Genomic DNA, 13,625 nt, shown 5'->3' with positions numbered 1-13,625 from the left:
TCAAGGACCTCGCGGTGCCAGGACCGTAAGTGAGTTCGTGCACCCGATCATCTGGATCTTTGAAGATCCACGTCGTACCTACCCACTCTAGAGATCCGGATTCCGAGGATTCTTACAAGCGTTTCCAGTCTTTCTCATTAGCTCCCCAAGTGCGAGTTAGGCGTGCGACGGTAGGGTTCCAGATAAAGGATAAGAACGAAGCCGTCGCAAATAGAAAAATGAAAAGGGACGGACTTACAATAGCAGCAATAAGGGGCGTCGCTTCCCTAAGCGAATGCAGGCAAACCTGGCAGGAAAGCGGTGAACTAAAAGAAAATATCATCTCACTTCCGGCTTTCGCGTTCCGTGTCGGATTTGATTTGTTTATAAGATCGCCCTGATATATCATCTCCCTCCCGTTATGTTTCATTTCGTTTCCATCTGAAGTGAGTAAATGTAAATGCATGAAAAGCATGATAATTAATTAACAGCTGGCTTCGCGCTACTTCGAATCCTCATCCCCGCCCCCGCCTTGTGCATGGACCGCCGCGACCCTGAGATCAGGCAGATCCACGAGCGAGCCTGTTCTCCTCTGTGCACTGTGCGCCCGCACATACTTCGTACTGCCGTTGAGGTCGGTCTGAGCAAACGGTACTTCGGTGTCACCGTGCACGGTGACACGCTTGAGAGGATCGGATGGAGAGCTCTGCAGTGATCATCAACGTCGGCCCGAGTAAGCTACTGTAGGTATCACAAGATGTGAGAAACCCGGGTTGTGCACACATGTTCCTGCATTGCATGGATTTATTCCTTTCTCGTGCGTTTCATTCCATCATTGGTGGAGGGTGTTTCGTTCGATACACATCTGGAAATCATGACATAGGTGGGCGGAACAGCTGAGAAACGATATTGTTTTGGAAAGCCACGGCTTTTCATTTTGTTTCTGTCATGTCTTTCTGTGATACACATTTGTCTCATCCCTGCCCCGCATCCCAACCTTCCCGTTGTTTCTGACCTTTTCCCTTAGGCAATTGAAAGTGAATGGTATGGTTGGAGATCAGATACCGTCTCACCCTCCCAGCCAGCAGCCACCCCTCATATCTCAACCCGAATAACACAACCAACAAAATTTAAAAAGGCAGTATAAAGACGGCAATCGATACTCGATATACAAATAAAGATCCTGAACAGTGGGCCCGAGGTCGCATTAGTAGTTATCGCAGGAACAGATTTTCCATGATTGAGGCGGCCAAAATGACAGCTTTTGTAAACGTGCAACAAAGATTTGAATAGATTTTCCGTGATCGAGGCGGCCAAAATGATGGCTTTTGTAGACGTGCAACAAAGATTTAAACAGTTCACGTGAATGGAAAGTCCAGAGAGGGACATGTCATAATGCCACTGCCTTTATGGCTCCAAGACTCCGTTGCTCTCCTTTTCTCTTTATCATCCTCATCCTTGATTGTTATTTACTCGGCCGTTCTCAAAACCCTCCCCGGTCGATTCCTTTCTAGGTTCTCCTGCATTGAGCTCGACAACGTTTCTGCTCTTTTGTCGAATGAGGGGAATGTTGAAAAGTGAAAACTCAATGGCTCTCAAGCATTCTGGACAGCTTTTTGGAGGTACCATGCACCAGAACGTGCTCCTCCATTTGTATTTCCAAAGATGCAGTAGTTTGCAGATTCCCAGACACGGATATCCGCTTGATATGGTCACTGGCATCGGCTCGTGACTAACTTGCAATCTGCTTGCCATCTGTTGTGCACTTTACTTCTTCTGCTCAGAGGGCTATTGTTGCTAGCATCTTGTTCCATGTGCATCGCGAGCTATTCGTCCTTCGACCGTCCTATTCTGTATGTCTATAGCTCAAAGATGCAATAATTGGTCCATGCAGAGGTATGAGAACATGAACAGTCTTTAGAACGTCACAGCTAGGACGAGGTCACAGTTGTTTTGCCAAGATCGAACACTCCTTCGGCTTTTTGAACGAGTTCCGAAGTCAGCAGGCTACAAAACACGACTGCACATTGGTTTTTCAAGACGAAGTACATGCCAAGCAGATTTCCGATCGTTATTTCCGGTGAGAGAGGAAAGAGCGTGTCGCCTGATCTCGTGATCACTCACGCCTTCCCTTCCAATACAAAACCTATGAATCCTCATTCAATTCCATCTCAAACCGTTTTCCATTAGTCTCTTCATCCTCACTCGTTTCACCTTCTCACCATAGTTGAATACACACGCGAATCCACACCTATCAAAGACAACTTCTATTCACGATGGCGAGCGACGAAAAATTCATGATGACCGTATACACAGATACAGGCATCGAACACCGACTGGTAAACCTTCCACAAGCCAATTTATAGTATGTACTAACCACATGTCTCCTCCAGGTCACCGACGAAGAGGCCGCAATGCTCAGAATAAAGTCCATCACCATCTCACTCGTCCTCGCAGCAAAGCACAACCTAGGCTACCCGGAAGGCTCGCGACACCCTCACGCCCCATCAAATGAAAACGACTTGGAGAAGATCAAGACTCTATTCCTATTCGGTCGCGATATGGATGTCTCAAAGTGGGATACCAGAGGAGTCGCTTCCCTAAACGCGTTGAGAGAGCATCTCAAGGCTATGGTTCCGGGCGATAAGTTGACTGCGGGAGAGGTAGCTTCTATGGTCGCTCTTATGGAAAAGAAGAGCATGTTGAGGGTTTTGGGTTTGCAGAAGTGGTCGAAGGCTCCTTGTTCGAATTTAAAATGCCCGACGCATGGCAAGGGCAAGAAATGAGGATGGATCTGTAGTTGACGGCTCTAGTGGGTGGGAGTTTGGTACATGCTCATAAGACTGGTATTAGTAATTCCTGTTTTCGTACTCTCCTATCCATGCCTTCGCCATTAACAAAAGCCCATCTAGTGGCTTCAATTATGACGTTCTTGAGCAAGCACGACATTTTTCCACGAGTTTATAAGAAGAGTCTCCACCACCTTAAGAACTTCATAATAGACATTATAATAATCTATTCGCAACTTTGTTTCTTTCTTTTACTTGCCAATCCATAACAGTATCCTATCGCTCACATTCATTAGATCATACCACCTTCCATATTGACACCCACGCCTTCCGACCTTACTTCCTCGCCTCGTTCACGTATTGCTATATCAAGTGCTGCTCTCCTCAATAACTCTTCGACTGAAGGGGGCACGATTGGGTAGCTGCCGACCCAGTGGCTTCCAAGTACGTATCTTCCAAATGAAAACAACAACCAGATGACGTCCCGGCTAGGTATTTCGCCACTATAGCTTACTACGGAGTCACCACTATTGCTCGAACCGTTATTGCTTTGCGTATCGTTTCCTGATTCCTCCTCCTCTGACCAGGCCAAGAACACTCTGACATTCATATCAAATTCGTCCCATGCATCAACAGGCAGCATTTCGGCCGATTGGCCATCTTGTTCTAACGCACCATCCGCTGCCCGCAACCCAGAATTATAATAATTGGGCATATCCGGATCATCGCTCGTTCGGGTGGCAAACCGCATCGGGGCAAGTAGCTGGTATATCGTCTCTCGAAACGCATCCACCCAATCTATCCTCCTATACAACCTTGCAACAGAAAACGCCGTACCTGCAGCTACGCGTACCCTTCCTCCAGCCGGCGATCTGTAGGTGAATATATTCCGGATCAAAAACATATCATCTCGAAGCCCCTGCACATTGCTCGGCAGACTCGTTTCCAGGACTCGAATGCGGTCAAAACCCACTAAATCTCTTCCCCGCTGCTCCTCTGATGGTCCCAACCCTCCAATGTTGGGGTCGAAGCTCGACCATACGGGATCTCGTTCTCGAGCATACATCCATAATACGAATAACGACCAAGGAGAACAGAAAACGTGATCCCTGGCAGCATTAAACCGAATCTATTGTCCGCCGCCACCCCACCTCATCTGTATATAATTCGGATTCCGCCTCAAGTAAAATCGATACGAGTCCGTAGATGAATGCCACAGAGCAGCATTTACAGCAGCTGGGCCGGGTCCAAATACGCGGAAATGCCAGCGGATGTAGACTCCATCGCCGTCAAACTCATCTTGTTCTGGATCGAATCCCGGAATGTCTTCTTCGGATACGGTGCTTAGTCTGGGTATCATCTGCACTCTGAGAGGTATCATGCGGCGGCTTGTTGGGAAGAGCGGTTCGCCGGCCGCGAGGGCCCATATGCGGTCTCGGATTGCGGTTGATAGGTCGCTAAAGCGATGGAAGCTTGTAGGGAGTCCCATTGTGAGGGTGATGGGATTAAAAAGTTACTTTGGGTATACATGATCATGGGGAACTGTCGATTATGTTTACGGTTCCTTTGAGGTGAAATTCTGGTTGGTCTTCGATGTCGAGCTATGGTACTGTACAAAGGATAATGATGTACAATCTCATCTCGTTTTTTCCCCTTATCCGAAAACGGTACCTACAAAGGAAATAACACCGCATCCGCACAGCCAACTGTTCTCAAAAGGGGGAAATCAATTAATAATAACCAAAGCGTAGTACCAAACCATGTTCCAAAGCTTTACAACGTTATTGTAAAGCTATTACCAGAAATCAAGAGTCGTTTTCCAAGCAAACTGCCGCTGCGGTTTGTGATAACATATCCTTTTGAAGCTATCACCAATAGTCACATTCTCTCTTTTTAAATTTAGTATTTTCTGCAATCCTCTTATCTTGTGTTGCAAATTGCCATCTGGAAATGGCTATCCAAAGATAAGAAAAATAACTTGGTAAATAAAAGTCCTTTATTGTACAAAAATGGAAGAGAAGCATGTTTTATAAACTACCGATATCTTTCTACAACCTCTATTTATTTTGGAGATGGTTGGTAGAATGTGTTTGAAATCTTTCTAAGTGTTAGTGTGAGTTTTTGGCAGCAATTGATGCCCGGTTCACTGGTGATGTGAATAAAAGAAACCCCATCGAATCACCAGAGCATCGTAGCTGAACTTACGTTTTAATACTCACTTTAGCCCTACTATAATGACTTCTCAACCCTAACTAACTCACTCCTCCACTCTCCTCTCCCAAGACCCCTTGACAAACGATAATATCTCGCACCTCCAAAAGTCGTCATCAAGTGATTCCATCACTCAAAACAAACCCGAACGAAATAGCTTCCATTCCGGCGTAAGCACTTGTCTCCACGATTCTCTTCCTCCATTCTCCGTCACACGCTGCCTTTCGACCATGACGCGGACATAGAGAGGCCAACAGCACAACGGGTGCGAATCTGGTGATCCTCCCACCACTGCATTTGGGCATGTATTAGTGTGACCGACGGCTTGAGGGTCGACATGCTGGAAGCATTTGAAGCAGTAGGGTATGTTTAGGCCGCGGTAGTTGGGAGGTATTTGGTTTCCGGATGGCAGAGGTTTGTTGGGAGGAGTGTAAGTATCGTAATAATCGGACATTTTGGTGGTTTTGGTGTAGTTTCTTGTGTGATATGTGTCTTGAGGTGAGACTTGTGCCCTTGGGTTTGGGAGTTTGAGAAGAATACTGGATAGTTGGAAAAGTGGAAGAAGTATGGTGGAAGAATGTGGTCGAACTTTTATAGGGAAGAATCTGGAATTTATGATTCATAGAGATGAGAGACAGAGAATGATTGTGATTGTGATGACATGGTAGAACTGAGAAGAACGTATGAGCAATCCTAGTGTTTTAAAGATTCAATAAACTCGAGTGTCGAGCCCAAAGTTACCATTAACAGTAGACTTTACGTTTTTATTACGACGTATGTATTGTCTCCTTTAGTTATGTGCTAAACTCAATGGTGAAGCTATTCTGACCCTTTTATATAATCTTTCATTACTTCAACTTTATGTTAGAAGTGAGTCAATCTGTAAATTTAGAAATGTCTTCGGGCTAGTCATATGTATACTGTATATCTGCAACTCAACGGTTCAGGTCTATGCCCACCCTAGAAAGATTCCAAGAAGATAAGTCTGCAAAAATTCCTCGATCTGTACATTCTACCTTCTTCCATATGATCCCGAAAGTTGTCAGACTCATCTAAAGATTCCTCTTTGTTATACCAAATGTAATAAACCTTTGCGAATCGTATAATTCCTACCAACCCTCACTTCTATTACGTCGAGGAAGCATCGAGTTCCATCTCCTGGGCAAATTCGGTTCCGGACGAGCCTCCTTCCACTCCAACCTGGCCCTTTTGGTTCCCGCGTCGACTACTTCGATAACACGATACAAAAGCCAAAAGCATTTGAGCTTTCTGACTGGAATGCAGCAGTCATATTCACCTCCGACTTCATGAGGATGAACGGCTCTGCGGTGTTTCAGGCAGTAGAGTTGATTGAAGTCGATTGGCCGAGAAGGAAAGGGTATGATTTTTGGGTCGGAAGGGTGGGGATATACTTGGGTCGTAGAGGTCGTTCATAACATTAAGTTGGCGTGAAGGTGAAGGTCAAGGTCGTGTTTGCGAGTTGCATGGGTACTGTGAGCTAGTGGCAAAATACCTTAGGAAAGTTTGGTTAGAAAGAGAACGGAGAGGGAGTTGGTCGATATGCATAGAGGTTGATGGCTCTGCAAGCAGAGAAATGGTGGGAATGAATTTATTGCTCTGCTTGTATTTTGTTATTGTTATGGCAACGCAGTAAGATCGAATCAAGTCTAGGGACTCGAAATCCGACGTGTTGCGATTACGCATTCTACCTCTGTTACGTAGCTAAAGTTGATAAGTGATGGTTATCATTTTGGTTCTTGGCTCTACATCTATAGTAGGACAAGGTTGGTCTGAGGCTTATGTCTTATGTCTCCTAGCTACGTATAAACTTCTTCAACCTTTAATGAAGGCTTACATGTCGCTGCAGGACGGCGTTATGCACAAGAAATCGTCGTTACTTCTTTCGTCTCAGGGGTAGCTGACCCTAGTATCCGATATCTTCCTCAGTCTAGTTTACTTCATATATCTAGAGCTCATGCTCCTGCTATTTCATGCTAAACTTGATGTCTTCAAAACTCACGTCACTAGCATAATTCGACATTGCTAAAGCCTCGAATTTCTTCTTCATGGAGACCATTCACAATGCATCTTATGCTCGAGATTTATACACTTTTTAAAGCATCGATTTAACTATCTCTAGAACTAGCTCAAAACCTCTCTCCTCCTTCCACTCCTATCTTTCCTTCTACTCCGCATCTCTTCCCCCTATCCCCGCCCATGTTCTCTACTCACCATTTCCTCACTCACCACCCCCTAGGCGGAGGCGCCGGCCCAAGATTAAACCACGACTCTTTACCATAGTTCTAAAGGGCATACGCATTGAAAGGCTCGCTATTATCACGAAGCATAATCCATCCGTTCTGTCCAGCCAGATTCTGTCCTACGGTCCAGAGTGGATCGAGACAACGCGAACATAGTGTCAATCCTCGATGCAGCGGTGTGCAAGTCTAGCATACTCTGCAGTAAGGGGGGAGCCCGTTCATAGTGTCGGATCGGTTTGTGTGTGTGTTTTCGGCAAGAAGTGTTGGAGTTTGTCGAGGATTGGTGTAACTTCTAGTTGTGAAGGTCTGAGAGAGAAAAAGGAGAAATCGAAGAGAATGGGGACATTACATAGACAAGCGTGAGCCCAGTGACACGAGATGCTGTCCTTGGGTATGATGTAGGTTGAAGAGTACACTGGTAATTTCATTTATTCGCAGTACGTTGTTTCAGACGTCAGCAGAAGGTAAACGAGAAGATGGATGCCAGGGATAGCGTCACACAGCAGAAAGGTGATTAACAGCTGTGTGTTTCTTTGGAGAAAGACGCAGAAATCTTTGCAACAACACTGCAACTATGTGCAAGAAGCAAAGTCTGTCATCTCGACGGAAAAGTCTCGAGAACAGACAAAGTCAACCTCGTGATCCCCGTATTTCCATTCTTCGAGACAATCGAGGTTAATTGCCAGAGGCTCGTTGAGGCAGATGTCCTTTAAGAATACAAATTCTTTGGAAGCTCATAGGTAGGCTCACGAGCATTCGGATCTGGACCAGACGAAGTCACATACGTCAATGGAGGTTCATCTCTCTGTGCCCTCCACCGATTACTCGCAGTGATAATCTCTTCACATCCTTCTATAATCCACGACCACTTCTTCAAGAACCCTGGAGTGATTTCCCAGGCATTGACATCCCAAGGCTCGCCCCAAACAATAAGGCCTTTTCGTCTCGCAGTAACATCATCCTCCCATGTTTCCCATACTTCGGATGCGGTTTCATTTGGAGCCGAGGTTGTGTTTGGATAAGGAGAGTTTTGCACGTTCTTGAAGAACAGTTCGCCGAACAAATCGTTGCATAAGTCTCTGTGATTGAAGTTCTTCTGATGTTGTATCAGGTTGTCTCTGACTTGAGGGTATGGAAACATGTTGAGCCATGAGGAGTGAGCGATGCTCATTTGTTTCGTGGTCGGATACAAGGTTCGTGGAATGGGTTTCTCATTCTTTGTTCGGACAAGAGTCAGCCCTTCGCAGAGATTCTGGTGGATTGGCAGGACAATTTCTTCGCCTGCGCGGAGCAGAACTGTGGTGTCGTTCAGTAACAGTTTGTTGGAGATCAGAGCACGGAAGACGTTAAAGTGGATGAGATGAAGAAGGTGATCAGACGAAAGCGGGAAGTAGGTTTCGTTCATCAATGTATGGTCCAGTGAAGACAAGGCTTGTGAGGCGGTATATGCGACGTTGAATATCGATGTAGCAAGGTTAGAACCAAAGTAATTCGGCAGAGGCTCCGTCTTCAGCAAATCAAACGGCTTTTCTTGCAGAACAAAAATTGCATTGTCGAGGACTGTAAGATTGGTAGAAGGTGGTTCAGTGCATATGACTGGGGAAGCCCTGGTCGCTCTAGAGCTCTGAAGATAATGTGCAGATGCTGCGCTGAGTACGGAGGATTCTGGGTTGTCAAGATCGAGTGCGAGAAGCGCCAAGGCTTCTCGAGGAATGAAGTGCTGGGGTGCCAATGCATCTGCATGAGTGGCGGCGGCAGAAGACCCGTCTGTGGCATCCTGGACAGTCAAGCAATCAAGAGAAGTAGAATCCAAATCAAGTAGGGGCGCTTCGGACGTCGCTGTGGCCTGGACAGGCTCCGTAGTTGTACTTTCCTCGAGAGCCGTAATAACAGGGTCAGTGATACGAAAGCGCTCAACGCGAAATGCCCGCCGTTTGTTAGACGGTTGATCTTTCGGAGCATTTCTTACTCGATATGCTCGTTGATTTAATCTGTTCTGTCTTTTCTTCCTCTCCTCTTTCTCCTTTAGGCCTGTCCAGTCATCATCCGCCTTCCATACGTGAGACAGCTTTGGGTTGTCAAATCGGATTATTGATTGACTCATGGTTGCTCGATTCGAGATTATGATTATATCCACAAAAGTGAAGAATTGAGTGTTTGCGGGAGCAGAGCAAGATGATGAGCTCACAACGGGCAGGTTGTGGTTGGCAATAAATGTAAGCCAAAATTGATGAGAACAAATGGTGAATCGCTAATGAGACACCTGAGTTAACTCTAAACGGTAGAAATTGTCAGTCGTGCATCGGAGGAAAATTATGCCGGGTCGTGTGGCGGACGCTTAGCCCAGCCCTGTCCAACGCGCTAGTCTCGTATTTGCCCAACAATGAACGTTCTTTATAGCCACAAATTGTGTCTCGAACCGTGTAAAAATGTCAGCCAGGACATGACTCGAGATGTTCACCGGGGATCATGTTGTCCCGACTGAAGTTTCAGTGTAGCATCATTGTGCCATGATCTTGCCCTGGGATGGGAGATATAAAGTATGGTGGCATGGCATGATATCTCCAAGCTGGGAGAAGTCCAGTGATTCCATTTAATGACTTCAACGATCTTATTCTTCTATTGAGTTCCGACTATAGTTTCTCTTCGAAGTATTCAACAAGCAGAAACAGAAGCATCGAACCGCAGGTGCCATGTTCTCAATCTCGTCTCTGCCATCACTTGAGAGCAAGGTGTTCATTGTGACAGGAGGGAACACGGGAATTGGTTATACAACATGCCTTAACTTGGCTGCTAAAGGGGCTCGAGTCTACCTGGGTGCTAGATCGCCGACAAAAGCATCGCAAGCTATTGATCAAATCAAGCAAGAGCATCCCAAAGCCGACGTCCAGATACTCATCATGGATCTCACTTCTCTTTCAACTGTGATCGAAGCGGCCAAATCATTCGCTTCCAAGGAAACCAAACTCCACGGTTTGATTCTCAACGCAGGCATCATGGCGCCGCCATACGAGGTCACTGCAGACGGCTACGAGAGCCAAATGCAAGTCAACTATATCTCTCAGTGGCTTCTCACTTACCATCTACTTCCGATTATAGAATCGACTGCTCGAAAAGAAGGACCTGGTGCTGCCAGAATCGTTTGTGTGTCTAGCCACGGCCATCGCGAAAAGCCTTTTAGTGTGCAGAAGATGCTGTATGACAAGACGGAGATCGAGAACTTTGGCAGTTTTGGTCGATATGGGTTGAGTAAACTCGCGAACGTTCTCCACGCCAAGACACTGAATGTACAATATGGACCAGGAAGCGAACATGCTAGGCAGGGAAAGGGGGAGATATGGTGTGCGTCGGTGCATCCGGGTTTCATCGCTACGCAACTGAACGAGAAGAATCGAGATAATGCCAGTTGGAAGTTGAGCTGGATTCATCCAGTGCTGAAATTCTTCGGTATCATGCGGCCATGGAGCAAGGGATGTGTGAGCAACGTCTTTGTTGGAGCGAGTCCAGCCTTCACTGCCGACATGTGTGGTTTGTACTTTGACGAGAAAGCGAGGGTGGCCAAGGAGAACGCAGCGGCCAGAGATCCAAATGAGCGCGAGAAATTGGAGAAATGGACGGTAGAAGAATTGAAGAAAGGAGGGTGGATCTGAAGTTCTGCAGATGGGTTGCCATGTACAGTATGTATATTTTGTTTTGATCAAAGAAGAGAGGGAACGTTTTCCAATACAACTCAGCATGATTAACACATCGTCTTGTGTCGACTCGTACTTCGAACTTGAGGGATTGGAATCACTTGATCGCGTTCCAACAAGGTTGCACTCGTGACTGAGAGATAATATGTACGCACACCTCGTTGAGAATCTGTGGATCTGTGATGTGATGTTGAATATTCGTCCTCGTGATAGCCACCTTGATGGGAGAAACGTACTGCAGGAATGCGGGCAGCAGCGGGAGCGGGCCTGTGAGAAACTGTCTCAAGGCTCGGCTGACTCAGCTCGAAAAGGAAAACCAATCATCGACGTCATATTTGCATTTGTTAGGGCGAACCCTGCATCAGCGCGTGGAATCTTGACTCGCAGAAGAAAAAAGGGCTGTGAGGCGTGTGGCAGGGCTGGACTAAGAGCACCTTGATGGCTACTTCCCAATGCGATGATTAGAAAGAGCCCGACCGACATTCACATTGACCATGACAAAGGAAGACAACCGTATACAACTTCTCTCCGACTCCCTTTCTCTCCTACAAAACCTCGAGTCTGCTGCTCCCCTACCTGCATCTCTATCGTCGACCTTTCAAGGTCTTCTTGTCCGAAGCTCGAAAGCTACCTGCAGCTCCCACGAGACGAGCATCCAGCACAACGCCGACTGATCCTCACACCCGGCGCTCTTCGCGGCAGACCTAATAATCTCTCTATATTTCGCAAATATGGTGGAACACATTGACAATGACACACGGGGCTGGATTATGTGTGTCGTCAGTGGCATCGGTAAGTACTCAGGTAGTGACCTTTTTTGCCCGTCGAGATTCAAGACTAAGGTCTGCAGCATGTGTCCTGGGAGCCAGCATAATATGCGTCGATGTCTTAATACGGTATATACCGAGCATGAGGAATTTCAAAATACAGGAAAGCGGTGCATTCCTTGCTGCGTCCATGAGCTTAAGTTTTGGCGTTATGGTAAGCATTCCGTACAATACCTACGTGCGACCAAAGCTAATTGCAAGGCAGCTCTTTTCCGCCTTGTATAGCATGTTACCCTCCTCGAAGAAGTACTTGATACTGAGCGGTTTCACTCCTTCAGCTGCTGCATGGATATTACTTGCTGGGTTCTTGGGTGGCTTTGTAGGAATCCAGATTGTCTCGAGGTTTCTGCATCATTACATGCCTTCTCATGCTGTGGGATGCGACCATACCCACGAAGAAGGTCACCATGACCACGATCACAGCCATACTAATGGCAAGGGGCATTCGCATGCAGCCCATGGTGGCATCAATGGGCACGCACATGAGTCAACACCTTTACTATCGGCACAGAATGAAACAAGTTCGAAGCTCTCCCCACACCGACATGGACAAGGTTTCGGAGGCGATGGTGCATCGCAGAGTCGAGGTAAGAAGGCATCAAAGGATAAAAAGAACAAGAAGTCCGGCGATGATGACACGAAATCTGACAAGCGGAGACCATCAATGGTCGAAGTTCAAAAGAGGGTTATGTCGTTTGTGAAAGACACCAAACCGAATTGCGATTCTACTGGCCCATGTTTTGGTTATACGGATCCGTGTGGGCAGGGTTGTTTTAAGTTCAACGTCAATTCGAGGCGGTCTACCATTCCATCCCGTATATCATCTTCCACGTCTTTGGCTGCGGCTCCAGAAATAGAAGTCGTGCCGGCATGTAGCGCCAGCAGAACATCTAAGCCGCACGTACACTTGCACGAGGAAGACGACGAAGCTTGCGAATCAGACGATGAAGACCTCGAGGCACAACATCATCATCACGTACCGGAAAACGAGTTCCTTAGCATAGGTCTTCAGACTTCCATTGCCATTGCTCTTCACAAATTGCCAGAAGGGTTTATTACTTACGCTACCAACCATGCGAACCCATCGCTAGGATTTTCGGTCTTCATGGCCTTGTTCGTCCACAACATCACCGAAGGCTTCGCCTTGGCGCTTCCCCTATTCCTCGCTTTGAACTCTCGCTTACGAGCAATGTTCTGGGCATCGTTGCTAGGAGGGGTTTCGCAACCATTAGGAGCAGGAATTGCAGCAGCATGGTTTAAGATCGCCGGCCGTGAAGGCCACGCACCCGGCCACGCTGTATACGGAACGATGTTTGCTATCACGGCTGGCATTATGACGAGCGTTGCCCTCCAACTCTTTGTCGAGGGTTTGAGTTTGAATCATAACCGTAACCTGTGTATTGCATTTGGGTTTATTGGAATGGGCATCATGGGCACGAGTAATGCGCTCACTTCATAACATAGCCTTTGAGTTTGGAAAGGCTGGAGCTGGATTGGACGTGTGACTGTATTATGAATCATGAGTCATGAGCACTTTGGGAGGCGTTCAGACCCTCTAGAGTATTGGGTATAGGCTCTGGCGTTATAGCGGGTACATTATTAGATGGCTTGTTGGGTTTAAAATGTGAATACAGCTCTGTTGTTGGCTTTGCTAGCCAACCATGATTGTATTCATGTCTGCTTGATCGCTCGCTAACAGTGCGAAATGCTCGTGAGAATTTATGCATTCTATGGCAATTGTGTGCACTAGTTTTTTCGAGGCTCGAGACTAAGGTTGTCATATCATTAGCTCCCGCATCTTTTCCCTCGACCACCAAAATTCATGATTTGTGAAACGGTGGAAAATCTTGTGCCCACAATACTAAA

The 13,625-nt window shown here is 46.7% G+C and overlaps 6 protein-coding genes across 6 annotated transcripts; 4 read left to right on the top strand and 2 right to left on the bottom strand.

Annotated features, from left to right (window-relative positions):
- The first annotated feature begins 961 nt into the window (after positions 1–961).
- LY89DRAFT_691909 (uncharacterized protein) lies at positions 962–1,821 on the top strand. Its single transcript, XM_018216430.1, has one exon. The coding sequence runs from the start codon at positions 1,375–1,377 to the stop codon at positions 1,558–1,560; it is 186 nt and encodes a 61-aa protein (XP_018061460.1). The 5' UTR covers positions 962–1,374; the 3' UTR covers positions 1,561–1,821.
- A 174-nt stretch (positions 1,822–1,995) lies between these two features.
- On the top strand, positions 1,996–2,951 carry LY89DRAFT_368314 (uncharacterized protein). Its single transcript, XM_018207039.1, has 2 exons — positions 1,996–2,318; positions 2,373–2,951. The coding sequence occupies exons 1-2, from the start codon at positions 2,256–2,258 to the stop codon at positions 2,763–2,765; spliced, it is 456 nt and encodes a 151-aa protein (XP_018061459.1). The 5' UTR covers positions 1,996–2,255; the 3' UTR covers positions 2,766–2,951.
- A 109-nt stretch (positions 2,952–3,060) lies between these two features.
- On the bottom strand, positions 3,061–4,468 carry LY89DRAFT_766916 (uncharacterized protein; the record flags this gene model as incomplete). The annotated part of the gene is made up of 2 exons (XM_018221738.1): positions 3,920–4,468; positions 3,061–3,877 (listed from the first exon to the last, which is right to left on the bottom strand). The coding sequence occupies exons 1-2, from the start codon at positions 4,255–4,257 to the stop codon at positions 3,061–3,063; spliced, it is 1,155 nt and encodes a 384-aa protein (XP_018061458.1). The 5' UTR covers positions 4,258–4,468.
- A 3,481-nt stretch (positions 4,469–7,949) lies between these two features.
- On the bottom strand, positions 7,950–9,441 carry LY89DRAFT_660834 (uncharacterized protein; the record flags this gene model as incomplete). The annotated part of the gene is made up of 2 exons (XM_018212569.1): positions 9,132–9,441; positions 7,950–8,741 (listed from the first exon to the last, which is right to left on the bottom strand). The coding sequence occupies exons 1-2, from the start codon at positions 9,342–9,344 to the stop codon at positions 7,950–7,952; spliced, it is 1,005 nt and encodes a 334-aa protein (XP_018061457.1). The 5' UTR covers positions 9,345–9,441.
- A 203-nt stretch (positions 9,442–9,644) lies between these two features.
- Positions 9,645–10,985, top strand: LY89DRAFT_691906 (NAD(P)-binding protein). Its single transcript, XM_018216429.1, has one exon. The coding sequence runs from the start codon at positions 10,141–10,143 to the stop codon at positions 10,888–10,890; it is 750 nt and encodes a 249-aa protein (XP_018061456.1). The 5' UTR covers positions 9,645–10,140; the 3' UTR covers positions 10,891–10,985.
- Positions 10,986–11,324: 339 nt separating this feature from the next.
- Positions 11,325–13,494, top strand: LY89DRAFT_712196 (Zip-domain-containing protein). The gene is made up of 3 exons (XM_018217959.1): positions 11,325–11,724; positions 11,783–11,913; positions 11,965–13,494. Exons 1-3 carry the CDS (start codon positions 11,664–11,666, stop codon positions 13,216–13,218), a joined length of 1,446 nt encoding a protein of 481 aa, XP_018061455.1. The 5' UTR covers positions 11,325–11,663; the 3' UTR covers positions 13,219–13,494.
- The last annotated feature ends 131 nt before the right edge of the window (positions 13,495–13,625 follow it).

This window comes from Mollisia scopiformis (genome assembly GCF_001500285.1).
Source record: "Mollisia scopiformis unplaced genomic scaffold LY89scaffold_38, whole genome shotgun sequence".
NCBI classification, from domain to species: Eukaryota; Fungi; Ascomycota; class Leotiomycetes; order Helotiales; family Mollisiaceae; genus Mollisia; species Mollisia scopiformis.
Note: the sequence above shows the minus strand (reverse complement) of the source record. Positions and strands in the feature narration are given on the sequence as shown.

What these genes read in the sequence shown, in the direction of transcription:
- LY89DRAFT_368314 (XM_018207039.1), top strand. Translation starts at nt 2,256, where the DNA reads ATGGCGAGCGACGAAAAATTCATGATGACCGTATACACAGATACAGGC. An exon ending in CAGGCATCGAACACCGACTG is followed by an intron (nt 2,319 to 2,372) that starts GTAAACCTTCCA and finishes TGTCTCCTCCAG; the next exon opens with GTCACCGACGAAGAGGCCGC.
- LY89DRAFT_712196 (XM_018217959.1), top strand. Translation starts at nt 11,664, where the DNA reads ATGGTGGAACACATTGACAATGACACACGGGGCTGGATTATGTGTGTC. An exon ending in GTGTGTCGTCAGTGGCATCG is followed by an intron (nt 11,725 to 11,782) that starts GTAAGTACTCAG and finishes TAAGGTCTGCAG; the next exon opens with CATGTGTCCTGGGAGCCAGC. An exon ending in GCTTAAGTTTTGGCGTTATG is followed by an intron (nt 11,914 to 11,964) that starts GTAAGCATTCCG and finishes ATTGCAAGGCAG; the next exon opens with CTCTTTTCCGCCTTGTATAG.
- LY89DRAFT_691909 (XM_018216430.1), top strand. Translation starts at nt 1,375, where the DNA reads ATGCCACTGCCTTTATGGCTCCAAGACTCCGTTGCTCTCCTTTTCTCT.
- LY89DRAFT_691906 (XM_018216429.1), top strand. Translation starts at nt 10,141, where the DNA reads ATGGATCTCACTTCTCTTTCAACTGTGATCGAAGCGGCCAAATCATTC.